The 25989-nt window shown below is 50.2% G+C and overlaps 2 protein-coding genes and 1 long non-coding RNA gene across 3 annotated transcripts; 1 reads left to right on the plus strand and 2 right to left on the minus strand.

The window, feature by feature from the left end:
* Positions 1-509: 509 nt before the first annotated feature.
* NEU1 (neuraminidase 1) lies at positions 510-4445 on the plus strand. Its single transcript, XM_080937757.1, has 6 exons — positions 510-773; positions 1132-1324; positions 1666-1928; positions 3015-3197; positions 3303-3525; positions 3606-4445. Exons 1-6 carry the CDS (start codon positions 633-635, stop codon positions 3830-3832), a joined length of 1230 nt encoding a protein of 409 aa, XP_080793883.1. The 5' UTR covers positions 510-632; the 3' UTR covers positions 3833-4445.
* A 13692-nt stretch (positions 4446-18137) lies between these two features.
* Positions 18138-19739, minus strand: LOC308436887. Its single transcript, XR_013975539.1, has 5 exons — positions 19640-19739; positions 19422-19459; positions 19174-19214; positions 18554-18671; positions 18138-18314 (listed from the first exon to the last, which is right to left on the minus strand). It is a non-coding gene; the product is annotated as an uncharacterized lncRNA (long non-coding RNA).
* Positions 19740-23049: 3310 nt separating this feature from the next.
* Positions 23050-25672, minus strand: LOC308437298 (heat shock 70 kDa protein 1A). Its single transcript, XM_080938392.1, has one exon. It carries the CDS (start codon positions 25521-25523, stop codon positions 23598-23600), a length of 1926 nt encoding a protein of 641 aa, XP_080794518.1. The 5' UTR covers positions 25524-25672; the 3' UTR covers positions 23050-23597.
* Between the last annotated feature and the right edge of the window lie 317 nt (positions 25673-25989).

Raw genomic sequence — 25989 nt, forward strand, 5'->3', positions numbered from 1 at the left:
ACTTGATCCACCCAGAACCAGAAACGGACTGGGTGTGACTACAGAGCTCAAAGCTGGGTGTGCAGGACGCCCTGTCAGCCTCACCTGGCAAGACAGCTTTGAGAGGCTGGTGTGAACTTGTGTGTCCACTTCTGTGGTATGTGTATGTGCGTGTGCATGAGTGTGTGTGTGTCCCCTAGCCTACTCTAGCCTTGAAACTCTACACATTCAATTTCTGATCCTCCTGCCTGCATCTCCTGAGTGTTGGGATTACAGGTGTAATTACACCATCACACCTGACTTGGGACCGAACCCAGGACTTCATACAAACTAGGAAGGCACTCTACTGAGTCACATGCCATCCCTACTCTGTCTCTTCCACAAGGGGTTGGTGCCTTACGTAGCAGCGCCGGTTGCTTTAAAACGTGCTCCGCCCCTTCGTCGCGTCCCCGGTGTCAGAGCCAGTCAAAAGGCTCACACAGACTGGGGCCGCCTCTGGGTCACATGCTGATGTCCGACAGCTGGAGTCGCCGCCGAGCGGCCGCGGCCCCCCAAGGGGAGGGTTCGGAGTGACGTGCGCGCTTTTAAAGGGCGGAGGTCAGCTGACGGCTTGCCACCGGTGACCAGTTCGTGGGCAAGGATCGCGGGAAGCGATGGTGGGGGCAGAGCCGAGCAGACCCGGGGGACCGCTGAGCTGCTGGGCGGGCCGTCGGGCTCAGGGGCTCGCAGCGATCCTCCTGCTCCTGGTGTGGGCGGCGGAATGCGAGGCCAGTGCAAAGGATGACTTCAGCCTGGTGAGTCCTGCTGCACCTGCAGAGACGGCCACTGCCCGGCCTGGCCACCCCTCCGCGCGGCACTCCTGCCCCCCATCCTCTCCCAACCCCTTTTCTTCCTTGGGCCCCTGGCTCATTATGGGGTCCTCCCCATCCCTGAGGGTTCCTTTTCCCCTCGCAGCCTCTCCTTGCTCAGAAGCCTATAGGTTCGGCCCATACTCTGCTCCGAACTCCCACCTCTGTTCTAGGACACTCCTCACCCCTGCTCAGGCTCCCCATTGCCCCCTCTCCGGGAATCCGGGCTGGAGCCGGTACCTATCGGTCTTCGGTACCTTAAACCTCGTCAAGCTCGTGTGCATTGAGGTGTCCTTCTGCGCAGGTGCAGCCGCTGGTGACCATGGAGCAGCTGCTGTGGGTGAGCGGGAAGCAGATAGGCTCCGTGGACACTTTTCGCATCCCGCTCATCACGGCCACCCCTCGGGGCACGCTCCTGGCCTTCGCTGAGGCCAGGAAAAAGTCTGCATCGGATGAGGGGGCCAAGTTCATCGCCATGAGGAGGTCCACGGACCAGGGTACAAAGGTGCCCGGGTGGCAAGAGCGGGTGCTGGATTGTCTGGGTGGCTGGGGTAGGGAGCTGGGGGGGGGTCCCTTCACCATCCAACCGCCCAGAGATAGAACTTTGAGGCCCGAGTCCCTAACGAGTTAGGGAAAAAAGAGGGGGAAAGCTGTCCGGAGAACAACTGTGGCCACCAAGGTATTGAAAATGTGAATTATGTCGCCGCAGGAATAAGCAGGAAATAATGTCAGAGAAAGAAGAAACATGGTTCTAGTGCCCACATTGAGGTCCCCGGGGAGAGGCAGGAAGTAAACAACAAACGGAACAAATTTCTCTCTGCCCTTTTTCTTCTTCTAGGGAGCACGTGGTCTTCTACAGCCTTCATCGTGGACGACGGGGAGGCCTCCGACGGGCTGAACCTGGGGGCCGTGGTGAACGATGGAGACACAGGGGTGGTGTTCCTTATCTATACCCTCTGTGCTCACAAAGTCAACTGCCAGGTGGCCTCTACCATGTTGGTTTGGAGTAAGGACGACGGCATTTCCTGGAGCCCACCCCGGAATCTCTCCGTGGACATTGGCACAGAGATGTTTGCCCCCGGACCCGGCTCTGGCATTCAGGTCTCACCCTGAGGATAGGAAGAGGGCAAGATCTGGAAAATCAGATTTTTTTCCTAAGTGAGATACCTTGGAAGGAGGTTCTGGATGTTTCCATCTGCACTACCATGGGCTGCTCACATGGAGACTGCCTGTGGACATTCTGTCCTTTGCCGTGCAGGGTAGAATTGGTGCCACTGGGCAGACACATACCTATAGCACAATGCCCAGTACCCAGCAGGGTCCATGAGCTCAGGTTAGCCCGAAGTTCCTAAGGCTAGGTGGACATTTGTGCACTTGTCCAGTGGTGCATTCTGCATGTCCTGGGGGACTTCCAGGAGGAGGGGGTTCGAGAACCAAGCATGTGAATACAATGTGTGAACGTGTCATGGTGAAGCCCATTTCTTATATGCTAAACAACAATTTATTTACAAACAACAACAAACAACAAAAATTCCAAGGCAAGAAAATCTCTGAGTTAAAGGCTAGCCTGGGCTACATTGTAAGTTCAAAGTCAGGCTACAAAGAGAGGGACAATCTCAGAAAAGGGGAGGAGGATGGAGAAGATAATATTGAAATAGGAGACATTTCCAGCCCTCGGGGCAAGGGCAAGCCTGGTCTACAGAGTGTTCCATGCTACACAGAGAAACCCTGTCTTTAGGAGGGGAAAAAGCATCCCTACAGTTCCAGCCTCAGAAGGACTGGGAGCCAAATAGTCAGCCTTGGCTATTATAGTGAGTTGGAGGCCAACATGGGCTTCGTTATTACTCAAATAAAAAATACTTCGAATTTAGAGAGAATTTTTTTTCTTTTCTACTTTTTTTAATGAGTGTCATTAACCGAGAGCTTTGTGTGCGCTCAGCAAGAACTCTCCCACAGAGCTCGCCTGTACTCTCGGCCCTTTTACTATACTTTTTGTTTTGAGGCAGAGTCTAAGTTCCCCAGGCTAGCCTTGAAGTGACTCTGTAGCCCAGGCTGTCCTCAGCCTCCTGAGTAGCTGGGATTACAGGCCTGGCTTGGAAAAGCTTCTTAATTTGGGCAGCGCCTGTGGGGAGAAGGAAAGGGTACCAGCCCCACAGCAGCACCTCTGTGACACCCACGCTCTTACAGAAACAGCGCGAGCCTCAGAAGGGCCGGCTCATCGTGTGTGGGCACGGGACGCTGGAGCGAGACGGGGTCTTCTGCCTTCTCAGTGATGACCACGGTGCCTCCTGGCGCTACGGGACCGGAGTGAGCGGCATTCCCTTCGGCCAGCCCAAACACGATCACGACTTCAACCCCGACGAGTGCCAGGTCAGGAGTCCACCGACCGTACCGCCCACACCACCGCCTTCCCCAGAGGGCCATGTCACAGAGACCTCAGCCTCCCCGGGTTCTCCTGTTCTCTTCCCCCCACAGCCCTACGAGCTTCCAGACGGCTCGGTCATCATCAACGCCCGGAACCAGAATAACTACCACTGCCGCTGCAGGATCGTCCTCCGCAGCTACGACGCCTGCGACACCCTCAGGCCCCGGGATGTGACCTTCGACCCTGAGCTCGTGGACCCAGTGGTAGCTGCAGGAGCGCTAGCCACCAGCTCCGGCATCGTCTTCTTCTCCAATCCGGCTCACCCTGAGTTCCGTGAGTGCCTGAGGGTGGAGTGGGTGGAGGGCGTCCGGACAGAGCAGAGACCCGCCTCCCTCTAACTATTGCTCTCCTAGGCGTGAACCTGACCCTGCGCTGGAGCTTCAGCAATGGTACATCCTGGCAGAAGGAGAGGGTCCAAGTGTGGCCGGGACCCAGCGGCTACTCATCCCTGACAGCCCTGGAAAACGGCACCGATGGCAAGAAGCAGCCCCCCCAGCTGTTCGTTCTGTACGAGAAAGGACTGAACCGGTACACGGAGAGCATCTCCATGGTCAAAATCAGCGTCTACGGCACGCTCTGAGCCCGGCGCCCACGGACACCAGGTCCTGACCTCGCAGCTCCCGGGACCCTGCAGAGGGTGCCTGGGACACAGCTCTTCCTCGGAGCTCTACCCTCCTGCAACTCCTCTTCGACAGGGAAGTCACTCCGTTATTACTTAACGCCCAGCTTCCTCTCCCGACAGGAAGTCCCTCCCTCACCAGGAGCACTTTTTTTCCAGAATGTTGGGGATGGCCCTTGTCCATTCTCTTCCAGGACAACGAAGCTGTCCCTTTCTGGGACAGGGTGGGGGAAGGGCTCCCCTGGAGAGGTGAACAGGTCTGAACTCAGGGAACTGGGAAGGCCCGTGTCCTAGGGTATGGTGACCAATACTAGATGTCATTGCCGAAAGTCCCCAGGGCAGAGTGTCCTTTCAATGCAAGGAGAAGCACACATACGTGTGCACCCCTGATTATTTATGAATCGAAATATTTGTAACTTAAAATTTTTAATGCAGAAAAATACCTTTGTTGGCGTCTCTGGTAGTGCCCGCACACACTTTCCGGATCGCCTCATGGACACTGGAGAGACAGGAAGGCAGTTCGAAGAACTGATGTGGTATTTTGGGAAACAACCCGGCCGATTCCATCGTTCCCAAGTGTCAAAGAGTGGGGGGGGGGGTGTTTATGATAGTTTATATTTCTAAGATGGGGTGGTATAGGAAATCGGAAACAGCTGTGTAGGGAGAGCACAGCCCTTCTCCATGTGGACAGAGCCAAGATGGCCGCTGGCACGTACTTGCTGGCATGGCAGGGTAGCTCATAGGCAGAGCGAGTGCTCGGAATGCCCAAGACTCTGGGTTCAGTCCATCGGAAGTCAGCAATGAGGGATTCTGTGCATTTTATCCAGAGTTTGTACTGTGTGCTAGGGCTTGGTGGTACAGTGCTGAGCACTTCAGCCTGCACAAGGCCTCAGTCAGTGCATGCATGTGCATGTATGCAGTGCACACACACGCTGGCACACACGTATATACACACACACACTGGAACATATTCACACACTGGCACACACACAAATACAATGTTCAGGTTTCCTTAAAAACTGTTTAGACATGTTGACTCAGTCACTTCATTTTTAGCAAAAGTCCTGCCATGTATCTTAAAGTGAACTGAACCCACTACATAGCCCAGGCTAGCCTCCAAATGTCCATCCTCCTGCCTCAGCCTCCCAAGGGCTAGGATACAGAAATGTGCCACCACACACGGCTAATAGACATTTTCAAAACGCAAAAGGAAGAAAAGTGACCCCTGTGTCTTCAAACATTCACACATTCAGTTTAGGTTAGTTTCTGTTTGTTTGTTTGTTTGTTTGAAGGTGGATCTTACTATACTGCCCAGCTTGGTCTTCAGTTCCTGATATCCTCCTGCCTCAGAACTAAGACTGTTAGTATAACCCACCAAGACAGGCCAGCATCCACAAATGATTGTTTATTTGTGGTTTGAATCAAGGCCTCACACCGTAGCCCAGGCTAGCCTGGAATGCACTCGGCCTCCAGTGCTTCAGACTCAAAGTTCTGCACGGCCCCGCCCACGTTTAGCTGCAGATTTGATGGTACCATGTTTTCTTCTTTTTCCATTTTTTCCCTCATGCTGAGGACAGGCCTTATGCTCTCGACTTGGGGAAACAGCATGGATAGCTGCATCTGTGACCCCAGTCCCAGGGGACCTGACACCTTCCGGACTCCACAAGCATCAGGCGCATGTGCACAACAATGCAAGGGGACTGATATTCATACACATAAAATAAAACAAAAGCAAAAATCAGGACCCGAGAAAATCTGTTCCTGACTCTTTTAGGGTTTGCTGGTTTGTATTTTATCAAGACAGGTTTCTCTGTGTATCCCTGGCTGTCTTGAAACTCACTCTGTAGACCAGGCTGGCCTTGAACTCAGAGATCTGCCCACCTCTGTCTCCCAAGGGCTGGGATTAAAGACAAGCACCACCAGCTCCCAGCTCTGATGGCTGATTTCTTGCCGCTCTTCTAATCTGTGGTGGCCTTGCCTTTGTTCAGTAGGTCGCTTGATTTTTGTACCATCTAGATGGGATGGCCTTTGATGGAGCCATCTAACATCTCCCTTCACCTCTGAAGGTGTGTCTGGATTCAGATCCCTCTTTGGGAGAGTAGGGGTACCCCATGTTTTCCATGTGCTGCCCACTGCTCTCCCATGCTCACACCACCTGCTCGTCCCTCTGGGTAGAGACAGGGTGGAGGTGCCCCAGCCATCTTGGTAAGATTGGCTAATAACCCTCCCAAGCAACCAGCCCATCCTGGATGCATTGTCTGCTACAGTTGCAGATGAGTGGACTTTACTCCTTTTCCCTCATGTCTTACTCATGTATTACCTGAAATTCTTCAGTTGGGGAGAGAGCAAGTGAGTTTTCCTTGGATGGAGAGATAGCTCAGCAGTTAAGAACAGTTATTCCTGTTGGGGAGAATCTGGGTTTGACTCCTAGCACCCACAACCATGTGTGACTTCAGTTCCAGAGAATCTGATGCCTTCTGACCTCTGTGGGCACCAGACACATACAGACATACATGCAGGTAAAACATTTATACACATAAAACTAAAATAAATCTGAAACAAAAGTTAAGACTTTAAGAAAAAGAGAGCCTTCCCTCCTCTGGGCTGTTGGTTAACTGGCGCGTGGCCCACACAGGAACCACAGGCTGTGTGGGCTCACACTCCCTTAAATGAGCAGTTCCGAGTCAGTTGATGTAACTCGTTGCCCTAGTCAGTAAACCACAGTGTTGCCCCATGGGATAAATACAGAGGCCCTTTCACTGGTCTGCGGAGGCTGAGAGAGGGAATGAGGAAACACACTTGTCCGTAAGACACCTAAAGGGCTGAAGGGTTAACTCAGTACAGTGCTTGCTTAGCATGCATGAGGCCCAGGTCCAATGCCCAGTTCTGGGCTGGTTGTGGTCACTAAACAGATCACTGAACAAGAAAGAACGGAGGCCATGACGACAGCAGTTGGGACACCAGCCCCATGACTATCACCACCAAAAACTGCACACCTGCCTGCCAGTCCTTTGCTTTTGAGTTTTTGACCCAGGCCTTATTCCGTAGCCTGGGACTCATGCAATGTTCCAGCTCAGCCCTTTGAGCTAAGATCACAGGCCTGGCCCAGCAGTGGAAGACGATAGCAAGACGCCCAGCCGGGACTCACCATCAAGGCCGACGACCTGAGTTCGAAGCTCTGAGCCCACAGGGTGGAAGGAGAGAACTGGCTCCAGCAGGGTGTCCTATGACCACCAAACATGCCACAGCGTGCCACCACCCCCACAAACGAATAAACAAGTAAATGTAAAACTGACTATAAAGAGGTGGTGGAAGCCAGTGGAGTGCCTGCCTGAAACTCCGGCAGGCAGAAGAGGCAGAGGGAGTAGGATCATGAAAACCTGAGGCCAGCTTTGTGTACAGAGCAAGTTCCAGGCCAGTTAATAGAAAGACAGACAGACAGACAGAATGGTCAAACTTGGGCTAGAGGGATGGCTCAGCAGTTAAAAGTGCTGACTGCTTTTCTAATGGTTCCGAATTCAATCCCCAGCTACCACATGGTGGCTCCCAACCATCTGTAATAAGATCTGATGCCTCTTCTGGTGTGTCTGAAGACAGCTACAATGTACTCCTACAAATATGATAATTTAAAAAATACAACAAAGAATGGTCAAACACATGCACATGAGTAAGCAAGCACTTGCACTCTTATGTGTGCATTCGTGTGCACACACATCCATTCATGTATGCTCACATTTATGCATGTGCACACTCATTCACACACTTGCCCACAAACGCTCTCACACACATACATCCAAGCATGCTCACACATATACACACGAAGAGGCAAGCATGCTCACACATACATATACACAGGAAAGCATGCTCACACAAACAGATACATGCAAGCATGCTTACACACACACACACAGGTAAGCATACAGGCAGAGGTGCACACACAGCAGAGATTGATACCATGCCTATGAAGGCACCATCTTCTGGTCTCTGGGCACTCTGGTGTTACATATAGATACAAGCAAACAAAAAAACCATATAGATACAAAAGATTTTAAAAAACAAAACAGCACCTGTGCTGGGTAAACATCTTGGTTTTTCATTTCCTTGGGAAGGAAGCAGAGGCCACAGACATGCTAGTCAATCGCTGCATCACTGATCTTCCCTGGGTAAACTGTTCTTCACCTCTGTTCTGGGTGTAAGGGAAAGGCTAAATATCTAGTAAGTTCTAAAGGAAGTCCACACCTGTCTGAGATGGAGGATAGAAGTCACATTTCCTGTGACTGCAAGCAAAGAGCCTAGCAGTGTGGCAGCTTCAGACTTAGTTTCAAGTCTGTTGAGTTTAGAGCATCCAGTCCAAATGGAGAGCCCGGTAAAAGATACTGAGTAGCAGTGTGGCCTCCAGCGAGCAAGCTGGGTGATATGCTGAGCTGCCCCAGCAATTGGAGGCAGAGGGGGAAGTACCACAGTGTGCAGCAGTTACTGTCCCGGTCCAAGAATGGGTCTCTGATGATGCAGTGTCAAGGTTAGCCCCAGTCCCCCTCCACTGTGCTGAAACCAGAGTCAGAGGCCAGCACTTCAGCACATCTGGATTTCCCCAAGGCATTTGGCCAGTGAGATTAGGAGAAATGGCCTGGGCCTTGACTTGGGCAGTGTGCAGGAAGGGCAGAGGTTGAGAAAGTGGGGTGGGGTGGGGGGATTGGGGGACAGGTCAGCAGAAGCTGAGCAGATGACTCAGTAGTAAGGAACATGAATAGGAGAGGCGCAAGGCAGCTGAAGAGGGTGTGAATTTTCCAGAAAGGGAGTATAATTAACTAGGCAGGTGCTGTCTTCACTTTTATTTGAGATTAGTTGTTAACATCCCTCCCCCTTCCTTCTTCTGGTGAAAGAGTTTAGATAAGATCTAAACCTAAAACCTTAGCTCCTGGTCCAATCTCCTACCCACAGGGAGTACCATCCCCTCCCGGACGCTGCCCCATTCTGAAGATTAAACAGGGCCCACACTGTGTTACTGATTAACCTCAAGTCCCTTTGCATCTTTTTTGAGACTCGATCTAGGTAAGTTTCCCAAGTTTTGAGCACACTCTGTAGCCCAAGCTAGCCTTTTGTTTACAGGCCTCTTGGATAGCTGGGTATAGTACTGTCCTTCAGGCTTGGCTCAGCAGTTAAGAGCACTGACTGTTCTCCCAGAGGTCCTGAGTTCAAATCTCAGCAACCACATGGTGGCTCACAACCATCTGTAATGGGATCTGACGCCCTCTCCTGGTGTGTCTGAAGACAGTGACAGTGTCTTTATATATCTATGAGATAAATACATAAATTTTTAAAAAGGGGGCTAGGTTGGGGCGTGGTCAGTGGCAGACCTATGCTCAAGGCCCTGGATCTAACATCAACGCTTGAAAAATGTTTAAAGTCTTCTTTTTATTGAAGTTGTTTAGTCCTCTCCAAAAAAAAAAAAAAAAAAAAAAAAAAAAAAAATCAAACCAGAGCAAGGGTTCCCTGTGTGGTCCTTCTGGAAGATGCTTCCAGCCCAGCATCCACCATCACAAGGCCCCGTGGAGCCCGTTCACCCAGTGTGTCTCCTCCTGCGGTTTAACTGGGCAGTGTTGGCAAATATCTCCATCCCGGGCATATTTTTAGGTTTTAATGGTTTAATTATAGGCAATAGGCATTCTAGAATGTGCTTACTTCCACTTGAGGGTCACCTGACCAGGGACAATGACATCTAACACATTAAGAGTCAGCATGCACTTTGGACAAACTGGGAACAATTCCTTTCCTTGTTCTTCAGGAAATAGCACAGCAATAAAAAGGTCCCTGTGGGAGGCAGGGACCTCATTGGCCAGTCAGAGTGAGGGAAGGTCTGGTCTGGCCTCCCTGGGCAGAGATTAAAGACTGTGCCTGTTGTGGTGACAGCATTGTGATAAACCTGTATGGCCGGAACAGCTCCCAACAAGCTGTGACTTGGCACAACTTCAGACTTGATGCTTCTCTTAATGATTTTTAGGATAATTTCCTTCCCAAGTCATTAATGTGGCATCCAGTCAGCCTTCCGGCTAATCTCTCCCCTGTGCACTTATTTTAAATATACCATTTTTCATTCATTCTTTGAGAATTTCACACATGGATACAATTTAGTTTGTTGCCCTCTACAGCCTGATCTAACTCAGCTGGGTCCCCTCCCCAACATCTTCTCCTTTTAATGTGCATGCCTGGTGTCCTCTGAGTTCAGAAGAGGGGAATGGGACCCCCTTCAGATTGAGAGATGGTAGTGGAATGGAACCTGTGTCCTCTGGAAGAGCAGCCAGTGCTCTTAGCCACTTAACCATCTTCTCAGCTACCCCCTTTTGGTAAACCAATGAGACCAGTCAGTGTACCCAGACACCCGTGTTTGAGGTCCCATCTACTTGATACCAGAGGCAACACCTTTTGGGTAGGTGAGATTCCTCAGCTGGAAAAGGCATTTGCCTCTACAGCTATCACCTGAGTTCAAGCCCCAAGACCCTCATGGTGGGAAAAGAGATCTGACTACTAATTTGTCCTCTGACTTCTACAAGTGCCCATATGAACACACACACACACACACACACACATTGTAGACCTGATTCTCCATACCCTAGTGCCCTTCGGTTACAAGTAGCTCCTCAGCTAGGTGTGTAGTCTTCTGAGCCACTCCCCCGTGTGCATATTTATATTCTAGGATTTCTAGTCACTTTCTTATTCCTCCCAACCCCCACTGCCGGGAATTGAGCCCAGGATCTCCCACATAAGCCACACCCCTGTCTCCTGATAGCAATTTTAAAAGACATTTTATTTCTTAGATTATGTGTGTGTGTGTGAGATGGGTGTGTGGAAGTGAATTCAGGTGCCCGTGGAGGTCAGAGGCATCAGATCATCCTTTAAGAAAAGGTCTTTTATAACCCTGGCTGGTGTCGAACTTACCATATAGCCCAGGCTAGCCTTAAATAAAGATGATTCTCCTGCCTCAGTCTCCCAAGCACAGAGGTTACCGGTGGGGCCCACCATACCTGACAATAGTATGAGTTTCCTAACTGTAAACTCATCTTTTATTGTGCCTGCTAGCCAGCACCCCCGAGACAGGATTCCCCAGAGCGTTGTTCTCTGGCTCGGCTCAAAACAGTTGTTTTTCAAGAGAGCAGCCCTTTGAGAATCACCAGCCAAAGCTGTGTTTAAGCAGGGAATGGTGGCAAATGCCCGAAATGCCGGTACTCTGAAAACAGAGGCAGAGGCTCAGGAATCTGTGGACATGGTGCCTCTGAGGGGCTGGAGAGCGGCTCACCAAGCCTCAGCTGAGCCGCAGCTGCTCTTGCTGAGACCCTGGGTCCCTCCCATCACCGCATCACTATGCTCACAACCACCTGCCAGTCCCTTCCCGGGGCATCGGGCTCCCTCTTCTGGCCTCCAAGGGCACCATACTTGTGTGGTGCACTTAAAGAGACATAGCACACAAGCATACGCATAAAAAACAAATATATAAAAATGAACACAAGTCAGACATAGAAAGCGTGAAGATGTGTGTGAAGCCCACGCCGGGAATCAGCAGCTCAAGTTTGCTTGGACCACAAAGGGCTGAAGAGGTGGCTCAGAGGTTAAGAGCACTGACTGCTCTTCCTAGAGGTCCTGAGTTCAAATCCCAGCAACCACATGGTGGGATCTGATGCCCTCTTCTGGTGTGTCTGAAAATAGTGACAATATACTTATTAAATAAATAAATCTTTAAAAAATTTTTTTACCAAAGGACTGTGCAGAGCCACAGCATCACAAACAACATCCAAACCGGCTTTATTGTTTTGGCACCAGGGTATCTTCACAACCCAAATGAAATGACTCAAAGACCACACACTCGAAGTTCAATGGTGGCCTCAGACCGAGGCATGCTGTCATGACCTCTGCCGGGAATCGTAAACTTTTCTCAACATTGACAGTAAAGCTCTGACTGGCTTCCTGCTCAGTGCCTGGAACAGCCTGGCAGGTAAGTCAGGTGACAAAGCCCGCCCAGCCTCCCTGGCGTCAGAATGAGCCTCTGAGGATGTATGTGCAGAGCACAGGTCTAACCAGGAACAGGGAAGGTGACTCGGTAGAACCAGCTAAATGGAGATCTGCTAAGAGTGAAAGGCAGACAGGTAATTACCGGCCAACTGAAGTGAGAGATCAGAGATGGCCAGAGCCACAGGAAAAGAAAGTGGGGTTTACATTTGTCCTCAGGTCTGGAAGGGCTGCGAGAAGATTTTCCCATGGAACGTGCTTCCTGACCTGACCATTGGCTACCCATATTCTTCTTTCCAATGTTTGTTTTTTAAAAGGAGGTGTACTGGTTGGTTTTGTGTGAACTTGACACAAGCTGGAGTTATCACAGAGAAAGGAGCCTCAGTTGGGGAAACGCCTCCATGAGATCCAGCTGTAAGGCATTTTCTCAACTAGTGATCAAGGGGGGAGGCCCAGCCCATTGTGGGTGGTGCCATCCCTGGGCTGGTAGACCTGGGTTCTATAAGAAAGCAGGCTGAGCAAGCCAGGGGAAGCAAGCCAGTAAGTGACATCCCTCCATGGCCTCTGCATCAGCTCCTGCTTCCTGACATGCTTGGGTTCCAGTCCTGACTTCCTTTGGTGATTAACAAAGATGTGGAAGTGTAAGCTGAATAAACCCCTTCCTCCCCAACTTGCTTCTTGGTCATGATGTTTCTGCAGGAATAGAAACCCTCACTAAGACAGGGGGCTTGAGGCCTGGAGAGGTGGCTCAGTGGTTTAAGAGCACTGACTGCTATTCCAGAGGTCCTGAGTTCAATTCTCAGCAATCACCTGGTGGCTCACAATGTAATGAGATCTGATGCCCTCTTCTGATGTGTCTGAAGACAGTTACAGTGTACTTATATATAATAAATAAATAAAACTTTAAAGGGAGGTTGGGGCCTTGAGAAAAGTCTGATGTAGCCCAGGCCTTGATGACCTTGAACTTCTGATCCTTCTGGTTCCAACTCCTGAGAACAGGGATCACAGGCTTGTGTGACCACTCCTGGTTTTGTGCAGGGCTTGGGATCACCTAGGACTTTGTGCATATTCAGTAATCAAGTCTACTAATTGAGCTACATCTGTGTGTGTGTGTGTGTGTTTACGGGATGTATTAGAATGGCTTACAGGTGTGGTTCCTATAGTGCAACAACAGCTGTCTACCAACAGAAAGTTCAAGAATCCAGTTGTTGTTCATTCTGTCCACAGGCTGGATGCCTCAGCTGGCCTTCAGAATAAGTCAGAATCCCAAGGAAATATACTCTAAAGCCAGCAAAGGAATGGACTGGCTGGAGCAGAGAGCAAGCAGGCAAGGAAGGAAGCTTCTTTCTCTATGTACGGCCAGCAGAAGGTGTGGCCCAGACCAAAGGTGGGTCTCCCCACCTCAGAAGATCTGAATTAAACTGGGTGTTTCCACTTCAAATGATTTCATTAAGAAAAAAGCCCCTTGGGCTGGAGAGATTGCTCAGTAGTTAGAGCACTGACTGTTCTCCCAGAGGTCCTGAGTTCAAGTCCCAGCAACTACATGGTGGTTCACAACAATCTGTAATGGGATCTGATGCCCTCTTCTGGTGTGTCTGAAGACAGCGACAGTGTACTCATACTAAGTAAATAAAGAAAGAAAAGGAAAAGAAAAAATTCCCTCATTGGTATAGCAGCTGCTTGAACTTTAATTAGTTCTAGGGTTAGCCATCAAAAGCCACCCCTTGTCAACTTGACACACAATCTTATTTCCCTATGTCATGCTTAATTTCCAAATGAAACGGTGAGAAGATCATAATTGTGCCTAACATAACTCAACTACCCCACATATAACTGCATATGTACCTAATATAATTATCTACTGTGCAACCACAAACACATTAGAAGGACAACTTAAATATGATGACCACTGATATTCTCTTAATTGATGTTACATAACAAGATAGACAAGTCCTGGAAAGAGCCGGGCAGTGGCTCACACTTTTAAACCCAGCACTCAGGAGACAGAAGCAGGCAGATCTCCGAGTTCCAGCCGAGCCTGGTCTACAGAGTGAGTTCCAGGACAGTCAAGGCTACGCAGAGAAAAGCTGTCTTAAAAAACAAAACAAGGGCTGGAGAGATGGCTCAGTGGTTAGAGCACTGGCTGCTCTTCCAGAGGTCTGAGTTCAATTCCCAGCAACCACATGGTGACTCACAACCATCAGTCTATAGGGTGATCTGATGCCCTCTTCAGGCAGGTGAATGTATATGCACTCATACATTAAATAAATAAAGTTAAAAAACAACCCAAATCAAACCTTCCCACCAAACAAACAAAATCAAAAAATAAAATAAAATAAAATAAAATAAAGAAAGAAAAAAAGAAAAGAAATCCAGGAACGAAACCACAATTATCTCAGTTGGTTAATTTTCTCATAGGGCATATTCTTTCCCTTTGTTGGTTTATCCAGACATGTTAGAAGCCGACAACTGACATTTTTGTTTTGTTTTTTTTTTTGAGACAGGGTTTCTCTGTGCAGTTCTGACCTTCCTGGAATTCATGCTGTAGACCAGGCTGGTCTTGAACTCAGAGGTCTGGCTGCCTCTGCTTCCCAAAGGCTGAGATTAAAGGTGAGTGCCGCCGCCGCCATCACCACCTGCCAAAAACTGTTACATATAGTCACCAAATCTATCACCTCTCACATTTGGTGAATCAGGATAATCAAATGTGTTTGCCTCCTTAAACTTGTAAAATACTTCACACCTTGGGCTTCTGGGGTTTCCCAGGCTTCCAGCAGGGGCTTTGGTGACTGTAGGTATTGGGAAATCAGAAAGTCACTGTGTTTCAGCTAATTCCAGATGTGGTCAAGTTGACCGCCACAAGACTAACCACCAAGTCCCCAAGCCCTCTTATGCACTCTTTTGAGATCATCTCCTATATATACGTGGGACCTGGTCCCATATAACCTCATATCTTTAGTCTTGTGATGTTTATCTTTTGGGGGATTTTAGGTCATGTTCAGAGACACTGCATGAGATCTCAAGTTCTACTTCAGCTTCTCAGGCCTCTTTTTCTCTTATACCTTTTATCCAGGGGCCATTACTAATTAGAAGGCTTGTCCCCTGGTGCTGCTGTTTGGAGCAGCTAGATCTGGCCTTTTGCTCCACACAGATGGAAATCCTGAGAGCTGGACAGAAGAAGGTGGGTGGAGTGTGAGTGAGTGAGGCTCTCCGGTGCCAAGTCCCCAAGCAGGCCTCTGCAGAAGGCCATAGTCCTGTACTGTTCCGGTGTAGACCTAAAGCTTAGATCCCTCAGTTCTCGGCTGTGGTTAACACTGCAGCTGCTCGGCAGGGTTTTGTGTCTCTAGATCCTGACCAGAGTGGGCGTTAAAATCCTTGTCTCATGCGGGGACTCTCTGGTCAGCTGCAGCCCTCCTCACTTCTCCCCACCACGGCTATTCTCCTGTCTCCGAGGCCATCACCTTCTGCTGGGTTCTGCAAGCCCTAGGCATGAGCATGGTGCCAGACACATATCTACATAAAATAACTTAATAAAAATGGTACAGCCCTGGCTGGGAACGTGCCTTCAGGGTCTGGAGCGATCAGCTGGGAAACTCTTACATGACTCAGCACTAAAGCTCCAAAGCTGAAGATGACCTTGGACTTCTGGTCTTCCCATCTGTTCCTCCCAAGTGCTGAAATTACAGGCATTCGTGGTCCCAGGACTGCACACGTCAGGCAAGTACTCTGTCAAATGAGCTACAGACCAAGCCCCATGTGACTCTTACCCTGACCATGGTTCAGGCTTATGCCTTGAACCTGGACTGGCGCCAGGAAGGAGGCCTGATCACGCGGGGTGGGGGCAGTTTGAGTTTGGACCATGGAAGGAAGAAAACAAGACCTTTGGATAAATGAACAGTTGACCACTTGCAGGAATGACTGACCATTTAGGAGGAGATGCCAATGGTTAGGGAAAGGCAGGTGGGGTACTGAATAGACTTTGTGAGTGACTCTGGGCAGATTGTTACTTGTACCTAAATACAAGGTTACCTTTAAATATGTTTTTGTTTGTTTTAGCTTGCTTTTTTTTTTTTTTTCTTTTGTTTTGTTTTGTTTTTTAAGATAGGGTTCCTGTGTAGCCCTGGCTGCCCTGGAACTCACTCTGTAGAACACTGTAGAACTCAGAGATCCACCAGCCTGTTTCCTGAGTGTTGGGATTAAAGGCGTGTGCCGCCACCATCTGGCACTTCCAGAATCTTAAATCATCCCTATCCCCAAGATACGTAACCCCACTCAAGTATTATAAGTGATTATATACAGTATACACACTCATAGAGTAAGAAGTTCAAAGTCTTGGCAGGGTGCAGTTTGAAAAACCTTTAGAGGCAGAGATCTGAGTTCAAGGCCAGTCTTGTTAAACAGTTCTTTTCAGACCAGCCAGCCTACAGGGTGAGATCCTGCATACATGAATGAATGAATGAATGAATGAATGAATGAACGAACGAACTAAGGAACAAACAAAGCATGCATGCATGGGCTCTTCTTCCACATGACCCAGGTTTTATCTGCACTTCTATGGTCTATTAATCCAGTTCCAGGGGATCTAACGCCATCTTCTGGCCTCTACAGGATTTGCATCCACATGTCCACATGCAGACAAATCGTCCATACACATAAAAAACGGTTTTTTTCCTGTTTTTTGTCTTTTTCTTGTTTTGAGACCGGGTCTCTCCATGCAGCCCTGTGTGTGCCTCCTCAGTCAGCTGAAACATCCTTTTAAAGCTGAATGATTTTAAGTTTTATTTAGTATGTATGTGCACCCCTGTGTGTGTGGCAGCCAGATGTCCAAGTGGGTTCTGGTGATCCAACTCAAGCCACTAGGCTTGGTGAAGGTGTGGCTGGCAGACTGCATCTCCCATCTCGCCAGTTAGAGATGGAACAGCTTCAAAGAGAAGCCAATCCGGTGATGAAGGAGAATGGAAAATGAGAAAACAGGCTTTCCTGCTAGAGGGAGTCTGCAAATGTTCCAGGGCTGTGCAAGAAATAGATCCCCTTTGTTAACACCAGTGTCTAAATCCGGCCTGAAACATGTCTATTCTGTGCATGAGGTGTGCAGCCGCTCTGCTGTGTCCAGAAAAGGTTAAATGTTTTTTTTTTTTTTTTTTTGAGATAGGGGTATCTTGTGCCCCATGCTGGCCTCAAACTGTTTACCTGAGGGACAACCTGAACTCTGCCTCCACTTCCCAAATGCTGCCCTACAGGCACACATCACCATGCCTGGTGGACACTGAGCCCGTTCTGAATCAAGAGTTCACAGTTCAGGCTGTCCTCAAACTTAACTGAGTTGCACACCATTTAGAGGTTGGTCTCAAACACCTACCTGTCCCCAAGAGCTGGGATTAAAGGTGTGCCTACCACTGCTGGGTCTGCTGCACACAAAAACTCCAGTTTAGGTTTCATACGCACACATATTACCTGTATAATTAATTAGAATTACTCATACCCCTTTCAGTCCCTACAAATCTTTCCCACATCATTTAAAGTCCACTGTATCTATCTTCACTCACCAGGTGAGGACAAGAGTTCCCATTACAGATGGTTGTGAGCCACCATGTGGTTGCTGGGACTTGAACTCAGGGCCTCTGGAGGAGCAGTCGGAGCTCTAAACAGAGCCATCTCTCCAGCCCCTCACCATCCTTTTTAACTCAATGGTTGTGAGTCACCATTGAGTTACTCAGAGCTTTTAAATCTTTTTTCCAAGACAAGTGCTCAGATTCTTGGGGAACCCTCTATGCAGCAGTGACATTACCAATCTGGTCTTCCCGCCTCCATCTCCCCAAGTGGTAGGTTGCAGTTAGGTGCCATGTGGCTAGCCTCTGGCATGCTCTGCCTTCTTGAACCACCACACCCCAATTTTCCTAGAAGCCGGAGGTCTTTGGCCTGTGCAAAATACTCACCAGGTAGGCACACCTGGGATGTTTACTGGTGGGGCCTCCAGAGGGTTTATTTCCCAGGGGACATGATGCTGCCCTTTATCATCTGCAGAGCAGCTCACTTGTTCCTAGCAGGAAGGTCTCTGATGCAGACGTTAACTTGGGCTATAATTGTCTGCCTAACAGGTATGTAAAGAACCTCCACTAAACTGGCTCCTGGTGCTTGATGTGCACAGCAGGAAGATGGGGAAGACACCCCTGGCCTTTTTTTCACACTACCCCACAAAGTGACACCAGATAGACTAAGTGCTTTTCAAGTATTTTATTAGAAGCAGAAAACTACACATGTACAATTGAGAAATATAAAAGATAAACTTTAGGCAAGACAAGCAGGTACTACATTGTCTTATACTCATGTTCAAGAGAGGGTCAGGCTTAGTCTGGGCCCAGCCAGCACTCGGCCTGCAGTCTCACACGGTCACCTGGCAACGGTAGAAAGGTCCAACTTGTCAGTGAATAGCAGTAAAGCCCTGAAAATTCAGAAGATTGTATTTTAGGACCACACAGGAAACATGTTATGTGCTTCCTTTCTAAAATCAGGATATTCTAACAAGACCAGCATTATAACTGGAATGTGATTAGAATTCACTGTGCCTGCTAACTCCTGTGACTAGCATCTTACTCATAAGACAAAGCCGACAAACCTTCCCCAGGCCTTCAGCAGTCATGCTCTGTATTACACTGAAAGTGAGCCAATCCCAACACTCACCGTCACGGTGGGCAGGATACAGGGCCTGCTCTCAGACAATGAGATGTCACATCCTACTCGCTCTAGGAATCCCACCTAGGTGAGGGACTGGGCCTCCATGCAACCTTCAGACTTCATCCTGGGGAATTAATTAAGATGGAGACCATGAGAACCAGGATCAGGGTATGTACCTTGACGGATACAGCACTGGAACACCGGGGTTCCCTCTCAAGAAAGAAAAGTACTCAGGTTCCCCCAAATGAGTCAGATTTATAGCTGACATCAAGGGCAGTGTCAGAGACTCTAGTCTGTGAAATCATCATTCTCAATTTCGGGAGACCTGAACCAAGAGCAGCATCCAAGGAATGTTAGCCTGAGAGATAAACACAGGATGTGGTGACCGGTGGTGGCTTTACTATTTAGGCTTTGGACAATTACAAAAGACCAAAAGCACCCCTGGGATGAAATTGTTAAGGCCCGTAACAGAGAAACCAGAACTACATGGTGTAACCTTGTCTCAAACCCCTCCCTTTCAAAAAAAAAAAAAAAGAAAGAAAGAAACCCCACCAAGCATGCCAGGCCCAAGGAACCTTCTAAAACCGTCCTAAATGTACCTAAGGCCTTTGGATCCAAATACTAACCGTTATTCAAGCACAGGCAGCCAGCGTGCATCTTCAAGCCCCTAACAGAAAGACACAGAAGTACATTAAGAATTCCTGGCCGTGAAATCCAAGGCCAACGCTACTGTAGGTTTTGGACCCGGGGACGGTCAGCGCGCTGCGGTGATGGCGTCAGCGAGACACTCAGAGTCACCAGAAATCATCATTACTGTCCTTTCCCCGATGCCAGCCCCTCCTCAAGCAGCCCAGCACCTGAACCATCCTCTTACCATTGCTCTTCGGAGTCCTGCTGGCGAGGGCCAGGAGCCTGGAAGAAATTTGCCGAGTGAGCCCAGATCCGTGAGACTCCGGCGAGCAGCCCCCAACCCCGGGCTGGGTCAGTTACAAAAGGTGGCGTCACGGGGACATCAGAAACTCTAGTCTGCGAATTTGGGTCATCACACCCGGCCCCACGCCGCAGAGCCCTCCCCACGGGACCCCGGGATACCTGCCGCACGAGGCCGACCCGTGCCCTGCCCTCCGGAGTCCACGGACCCGCAGACATCGGTGGGAGGGAGCAGAAGACATCACAGGAACACACGGGCAGGCGAACAAAGAGAACGTGCGGCGCCCGCCTCCGCTATTTATACCCGCGCAGGCCGGGGGTCCTGACGGACGTAGTCGTCTTCTGCAGTGCCTGACTGGATCGCTCTGACAAATGCGAAAAGAACGAAGAGGAATTGTGTTTCTGACTGTCCCGGGTAGAGAATCGTGTATGTGACGACGGTTGGATAAACTACTAAACCAAAGAAAAGGAAAAAAAAAAAAAAAAAGAAAGAAACAGGCAGCCTAAACACCAAGGTTGGGTAAAGACCCTGGAGATGCTGCAGCCGAGGTCGGCTCTTTGGTCGCCTACAGTCCTACGGCTTTAGGGATTCTGTACTCTTGTTTGGATCCAGTCTACCCCAGAGGACTCATAGTGCCTCCACAGACAGAAAAATCTGAATTTGCACCTCAGCTTTTGCTCTCCATTAAAAAAAAAAAAAAAAAAAGGTTATTGAATCAGTGCTTTGCTGCATGTACACCCGAATGCCAGAAGAGGGCATCATTCCGTTGTACATGTTCATGGACATTTGGTTGCTGAAAATGAACTCAAAAAAAGCAGCCGATGAGCCATCTCACCAGCCCCTACATTTTTATTTCTTGGCTCATATATAGCCTAAGATGGGTTCCAACCATTCCAAGAATTACAGGCACGACTCACTACCGTGTTGGGACACTGGTAATTTAAAAAAAAAAAAAAAAAAAAAAAGATTTGGGAAGGGGGTGGTTCAAGACAGGGTTTCTCTGTGTAACCCTGCTGTCCTGGAACTTGCACTGTAGACCAGGCTGGTCTTGAACTCACAGAAATTTACTTGCCTCTGCCTCCCTAGTGATGGGATGAAAGGCATACACCACCACTGGACAACATTTTTAAAAAATCATTTATTTTATATGAGTATACTAGCTGTCTGCAGATACACCAGGAGAGGGCATCCGATCCCACTACAGATGGTTGTGAGCCACCATGTGGTTGCTGGAATTTGAACTCAGGGCCTCTGGAAGAGCAGTCAGTGCTCTTAACTGCTGAGCCATCTCTCCAGCCCCACCGACCAACTTTTAAGAAATATTTTTAAATTGATTTTATTTGTGTCTATGTGTATTACAGCAAGTTGTAAGCCACCTGGTGGTAGGTGCTGGGAACTGAACCCAGGTCCTCAGGAAGATCAGTAAAGAGCTCCCGACCATTGCACCGGTGCCTGTCATTTTTTGAGATAGCAGTTCTGTACTGCAACAGCTCACAATGCTACTTCCTTTTCCTAAATGCTGGGGTTACATGTGTGAGCCACTGTAGGCTGCTCTGAATTCATTCTAAAATACATTTTAGCAGGGAAGCGGTGATGCGGACTGGACTTTAATCCCAGCACCCAGATCAGGGGCAGGTAGATCTCTGAGTTCGAGTCCAGCCAGAGCTACACAGTGAGACAGTGCCTCAGAACATAACATTTTAAAAAATCTAAGAATCCAATAGTATGGGTCTGGAGAGATGAGTCAGCGGTTAAGAGCAGTGACTGCTCTTCCAGAGGTCTTGAGTTCAATTCCCAGCAACCACATGGTGGCTCACAACCATCTGTAATGAGATCTGATGCCCTCTTCTAGTGTGTCTGAAGACAGCTACAGTGTACTCATATACATAAAATAAACAAATCCTTTAAAAAAAAGAATCCTATAGTAAATATGTATTTGATAAGTTTCTCAGCTCCTAGAGGCTCAAGTTCCCCCTGGAGAACCATAGGAAGAGACTCTTCAGGTCCAAACAGAGTGCAAGTACAGGCCAAGAAATGACTCTAACCGTTTTAAATGGCTTACGAACTAACCACTTCTTTAACAAGGAATTCGCCAGCATAATTGCCCTGGTCTCTATTAAACGTTCACTGAAGACTTCATTACCCCAGGATGGCCTTACAGTTTCTGTTTGGACATGTTAGAATTACATGTGGTTTACACCTTACCCAACTAATTCTCCATGGAGCTGGAAGTTGAACTGAGGGTCTCATGCATGCTAAGCAATCTCTGTTGACCTCCAGCCCTGAGCTCTCAGAGGATGGCATCACCCCACTAAAATGAAGAGCCATGGATAAAAGGCTTGAGATGAAAGCAGCTCTACCCCCTGCTTATTTAAGCCTTGGACGTGGCAAATGGTCCACTATACCAGCAGGCCACCTGCTTAGAGAGAGGGATAGGGAAAGTGGGGATGCGGTAGCACGTGCCTTAATCCCACAATCAGAGAGGCAGATGCATGGGTCTAAAGAGAGTAGCCTAGTTTAAACAACCACTTCCAGCCCAGCTTGGGCTACACAAAAAGACTGTCTCCTCTGTCTGTCTGTCTGTCTCTGTCTCTGCCCCTCTCTCTCTCTCTCTCTCTCTCTCACACACACACACACACACAAACAAAACCCCTTCTCTCCCGCACAAGAGAATGAAAAAGATACCCAGACATGGTGGCTGGCCGCAAGTGTACACTTTCAACTACTGGGTCAGGGGTGAGTGTGATCTGGAAATGCAGGTTCAAGGCCAGGCTGAGCTAGAGAAAGTATAAGCACAAACCGGACCACCCGGTGAGAGGTCTCAAAAAGTCTGGGACTGGATATGGGTCAGAGGGGCAGGCCAGCCAGGACTACATAGGGAGATGCTGCCTCTGAAAACAAGCTCAACCCTCCAGAGCAGTGGTTCTCCAACTTCCTCCTGTTGTCATCCCCAAGTTCCTCATGCTGTGGTGACCCCCCAACCCTGAAGAATAAGTTGTGTTGTTGCTTCTTAACTAATTTTACCCACTCAGTAGTGGCTCAGGCCTTTTATCCCAGCCCCTGGGAGGCAGAGGAAGGCAAATTTCTAAGAGGCCAGCCTGGTCTATCTACAGCCAGGGCTACACTGAAAAACTCTAAACACAGAAACAAAACAAAACCTCAACCAACCAAGCAACAACCCCTGCAATTTCAATGTCGTAGGCTACACTCATGAAAGGGGCATCTGGCTCCAACAGGGGTCTCCACCCATAAGTTGGGAAACAGTTCTGGATTCAGCCACTGGAGGGGTAAGAGAGAGAGCTCAGTGGTTATAACCTCATGAGCCCCTCTTCCACTGATCCCAAAGTACACCCTACTTTCCCACAAATGAGCTCCACCCTCAAAGTGGACACTTGTATTTTCTGCATAAGGGAACTGAAATTCACACTTCTAACAGAAATACCCAAACCCCCTTTTTGGTCATCACAAAACTAAGAAACCCACAAAAACCCAGAATCCATTATCCCTCCCAACATAAAACAGACAAAACATACTTGTAACATTTTATTTGAATACTTAAGGGATAATTTTTTTTTAAGTTTGTAGAGATGCAAAGAAAAAAATGCACACAAGGTGGCAGTGCAGACTCGTCTGCAGGAAGGAAACACCATTCTTTATACACTACTTACATTATATGCAAGGAACATGCTGGTTACAGCACAAACGAGAACATGGAAAGCAGAAACTGAAGTTTTAAGAACAAAGGAGTAAAGTTATGTCCTACACAGTGCAATACCTTTCTGAAAAACATTTCGTCCCTGAAAGGGACCTGGGAATCAAGACTATGTCTTCCCAGGCCACTGGGCACTGATACAAAATTCCCAAACTCCTTAGACTTTAACCATTATTAGCTATTAGAATAAAATCTTCTAGTAAAATGCACCGAGCAGCTGGTAATGCTAAATTGAATATTAAAAAACGAGCATACAAAATTTAATAGTCATCCAATTACCTTATGAAAGGCAGCAATGTTAAACTGAACTCCAGACAGAGGTTAAACTTGATAATATTCGCGAATCAGCAGCCACCAAGTGTCACAAGTCTGTCTCTAGCCAAAACCCCGAGAGCCAGGAAGAGCCTCTAATCCACCTCCTCGATGGTGGGCCCCGACCCAGACCCTCCCTTGGGTGCCTGGGCGCCGAAGCCCCCAGCCCCGGGAGCGCCCGCACCCTGGTACAGCCCGCTGATGATGGGGCTGCACACCCGCTCCAGCTCCTCCCGCTTGTGCACGAACTCCTCCTTCTCGGCCAGCGTGTTGGAGTCCAGCCAGGAGATGACCTCCCGGCACTTGTCCAGCACCTTCTTCCTGTCGGCCTCGCTGATCTTGCCCTTGAGACCCTCGTCCTCCACGGCGCTCTTCATGTTGAAGGCGTAGGACTCGAGCGCGTTCTTGGCCGCCACGCGCTCCCGCTGCACCTCATCCTCCGCCTTGTAGCGCTCGGCCTCCTGCACCATGCGCTCGATCTCCTCCTTGCTCAGGCGGCCCTTGTCGTTGGTGATGGTGATCTTGTTGGCCTTGCCGGTGCTCTTGTCCGTGGCCGTGACGTTCAGGATGCCGTTGGCGTCGATGTCGAAGGTCACCTCGATCTGGGGCACGCCCCTGGGAGCCGGCGGGATGCCGCTCAGCTCGAAGCGCCCCAGCAGGTTGTTGTCACGCGTCATGGCCCTCTCGCCCTCGTACACCTGGATCAGCACCCCGGGCTGGTTGTCCGAGTAGGTGGTGAAGGTCTGCGTCTGCTTGGTGGGGATGGTGGAGTTGCGCTTGATGAGCGCCGTCATCACGCCGCCCGCAGTCTCCAGGCCCAGCGACAGAGGCGCCACGTCCAGCAGCAGCAGGTCCTGCACGTTCTCCGACTTGTCCCCCATCAGGATGGCCGCCTGCACCGCCGCCCCGTAGGCCACCGCCTCGTCCGGGTTGATGCTCTTGTTCAGGTCGCGCCCGTTGAAGAAGTCCTGCAGCAGCTTCTGCACCTTGGGGATGCGCGTCGAGCCGCCCACCAGCACCAGGTCGTGGATCTGCGCCTTGTCCAGCTTGGCGTCGCGCAGGGCCTTCTCCACGGGCTCCAGCGTGCCGCGGAACAGGTCGGAGCACAGCTCCTCGAAGCGCGCCCGCGTGATGGACGTGTAGAAGTCGATGCCCTCGAACAGAGAGTCGATCTCCAGGCTGGCCTGGGTGCTGGACGACAGCGTCCTCTTGGCCCTCTCGCACGCCGTGCGCAGCCGCCTCACCGCGCGCTTGTTCTGGCTGATGTCCTTCTTGTGCTTCCTCTTGAACTCCTCCACGAAGTGGCTCACCAGCCGGTTGTCGAAGTCCTCCCCGCCCAGGTGCGTGTCGCCCGCCGTGGCCTTCACCTCGAAGATGCCGTCGTCGATGGTCAGGATGGACACGTCGAACGTGCCGCCCCCCAGGTCGAAGATGAGCACGTTGCGCTCGCCCTTGCCCGACCGGTCCAGCCCGTAGGCGATGGCGGCCGCCGTGGGCTCGTTGATGATCCGCAGCACGTTCAGACCCGCGATCACGCCCGCGTCCTTGGTGGCCTGCCGCTGGGAGTCGTTGAAGTAGGCGGGCACCGTGATCACCGCGTTGGTCACCGGGTGGCCCAGGTACGCCTCGGCGATCTCCTTCATCTTCGTCAGCACCATGGACGAGATCTCCTCCGGGTAGAACGACCGCTTCTCGCCCTTGTAGTTCACCTGCACCTTAGGCTTGTCGCCCTCGCTCACCACCTGGAAGGGCCAGTGCTTCATGTCCGACTGCACCACGGCGTCGCCGAACTTGCGGCCGATGAGCCGCTTCGCGTCGAACACGGTGTTCTGCGGGTTCAGCGCCACCTGGTTCTTGGCGGCGTCCCCGATGAGCCGCTCGGTGTCGGTGAAGGCCACGTAGCTGGGGGTCGTGCGGTTGCCCTGGTCGTTGGCGATGATCTCCACCTTGCCGTGCTGGAACACGCCCACGCACGAGTAGGTGGTGCCCAGGTCGATGCCGATCGCGGTGTTCTTGGCCATGGCGCCGGGCTGTGCTCCTGGAAGGCTGCGCTCCTTGGCGGGGATGCTCTGGGGAAAAGGCTGGTCCTGGCCGAAGGTCCGGAATGCGCCGCTAGCTCGGCTTCTCTGGTCTTTTCTTCTTCGCAGTGGAGCCAGAGACTGTTTCAGTCTGATTAGCTGACAGCGTCTGGTGCCCAGCGCGCCGCCCTGCGCCTTTAAGGAGCCTCGTCTGGCCCCGCCCACTCTCCTGGACCAATCAGCGAGCGGGAGGAGGCCCTGGGCCGGGAATCTTCCAGCAGTTTCGGGTCTGGTGGAGCGTCTCCGCCTCCCTGGAGTAATCGCGGTAGAGGGTTCCGCCTCTGTCCAGAACTCTCCAGACAGTTCAGGGTTTCACTGGAGAGGACGGATTCCTGAGGGGAGGGTGACGGGAAGTGCGAGTTCCGCCCGTGACACTGTTGCTATGGCTACGCAACGTAGCGGTCTCTGA

Source organism: Micromys minutus (assembly GCF_963924665.1).
Source record: "Micromys minutus genome assembly, chromosome: 25".
NCBI classification, from domain to species: Eukaryota; Metazoa; Chordata; class Mammalia; order Rodentia; family Muridae; genus Micromys; species Micromys minutus.

Excerpts from the sequence above, each read along its gene's own strand:
- NEU1 (XM_080937757.1), top strand. The coding sequence starts at position 633 with ATGGTGGGGGCAGAGCCGAGCAGACCCGGGGGACCGCTGAGCTGCTGG. Across the intron at positions 774-1,131 it reads CAAAGGATGACTTCAGCCTG|GTGCAGCCGCTGGTGACCAT; the intron begins GTGAGTCCTGCT and ends CCTTCTGCGCAG. Across the intron at positions 3,198-3,302 it reads TCAACCCCGACGAGTGCCAG|CCCTACGAGCTTCCAGACGG; the intron begins GTCAGGAGTCCA and ends TTCCCCCCACAG.
- LOC308437298 (XM_080938392.1), bottom strand. The coding sequence starts at position 25,523 with ATGGCCAAGAACACCGCGATCGGCATCGACCTGGGCACCACCTACTCG.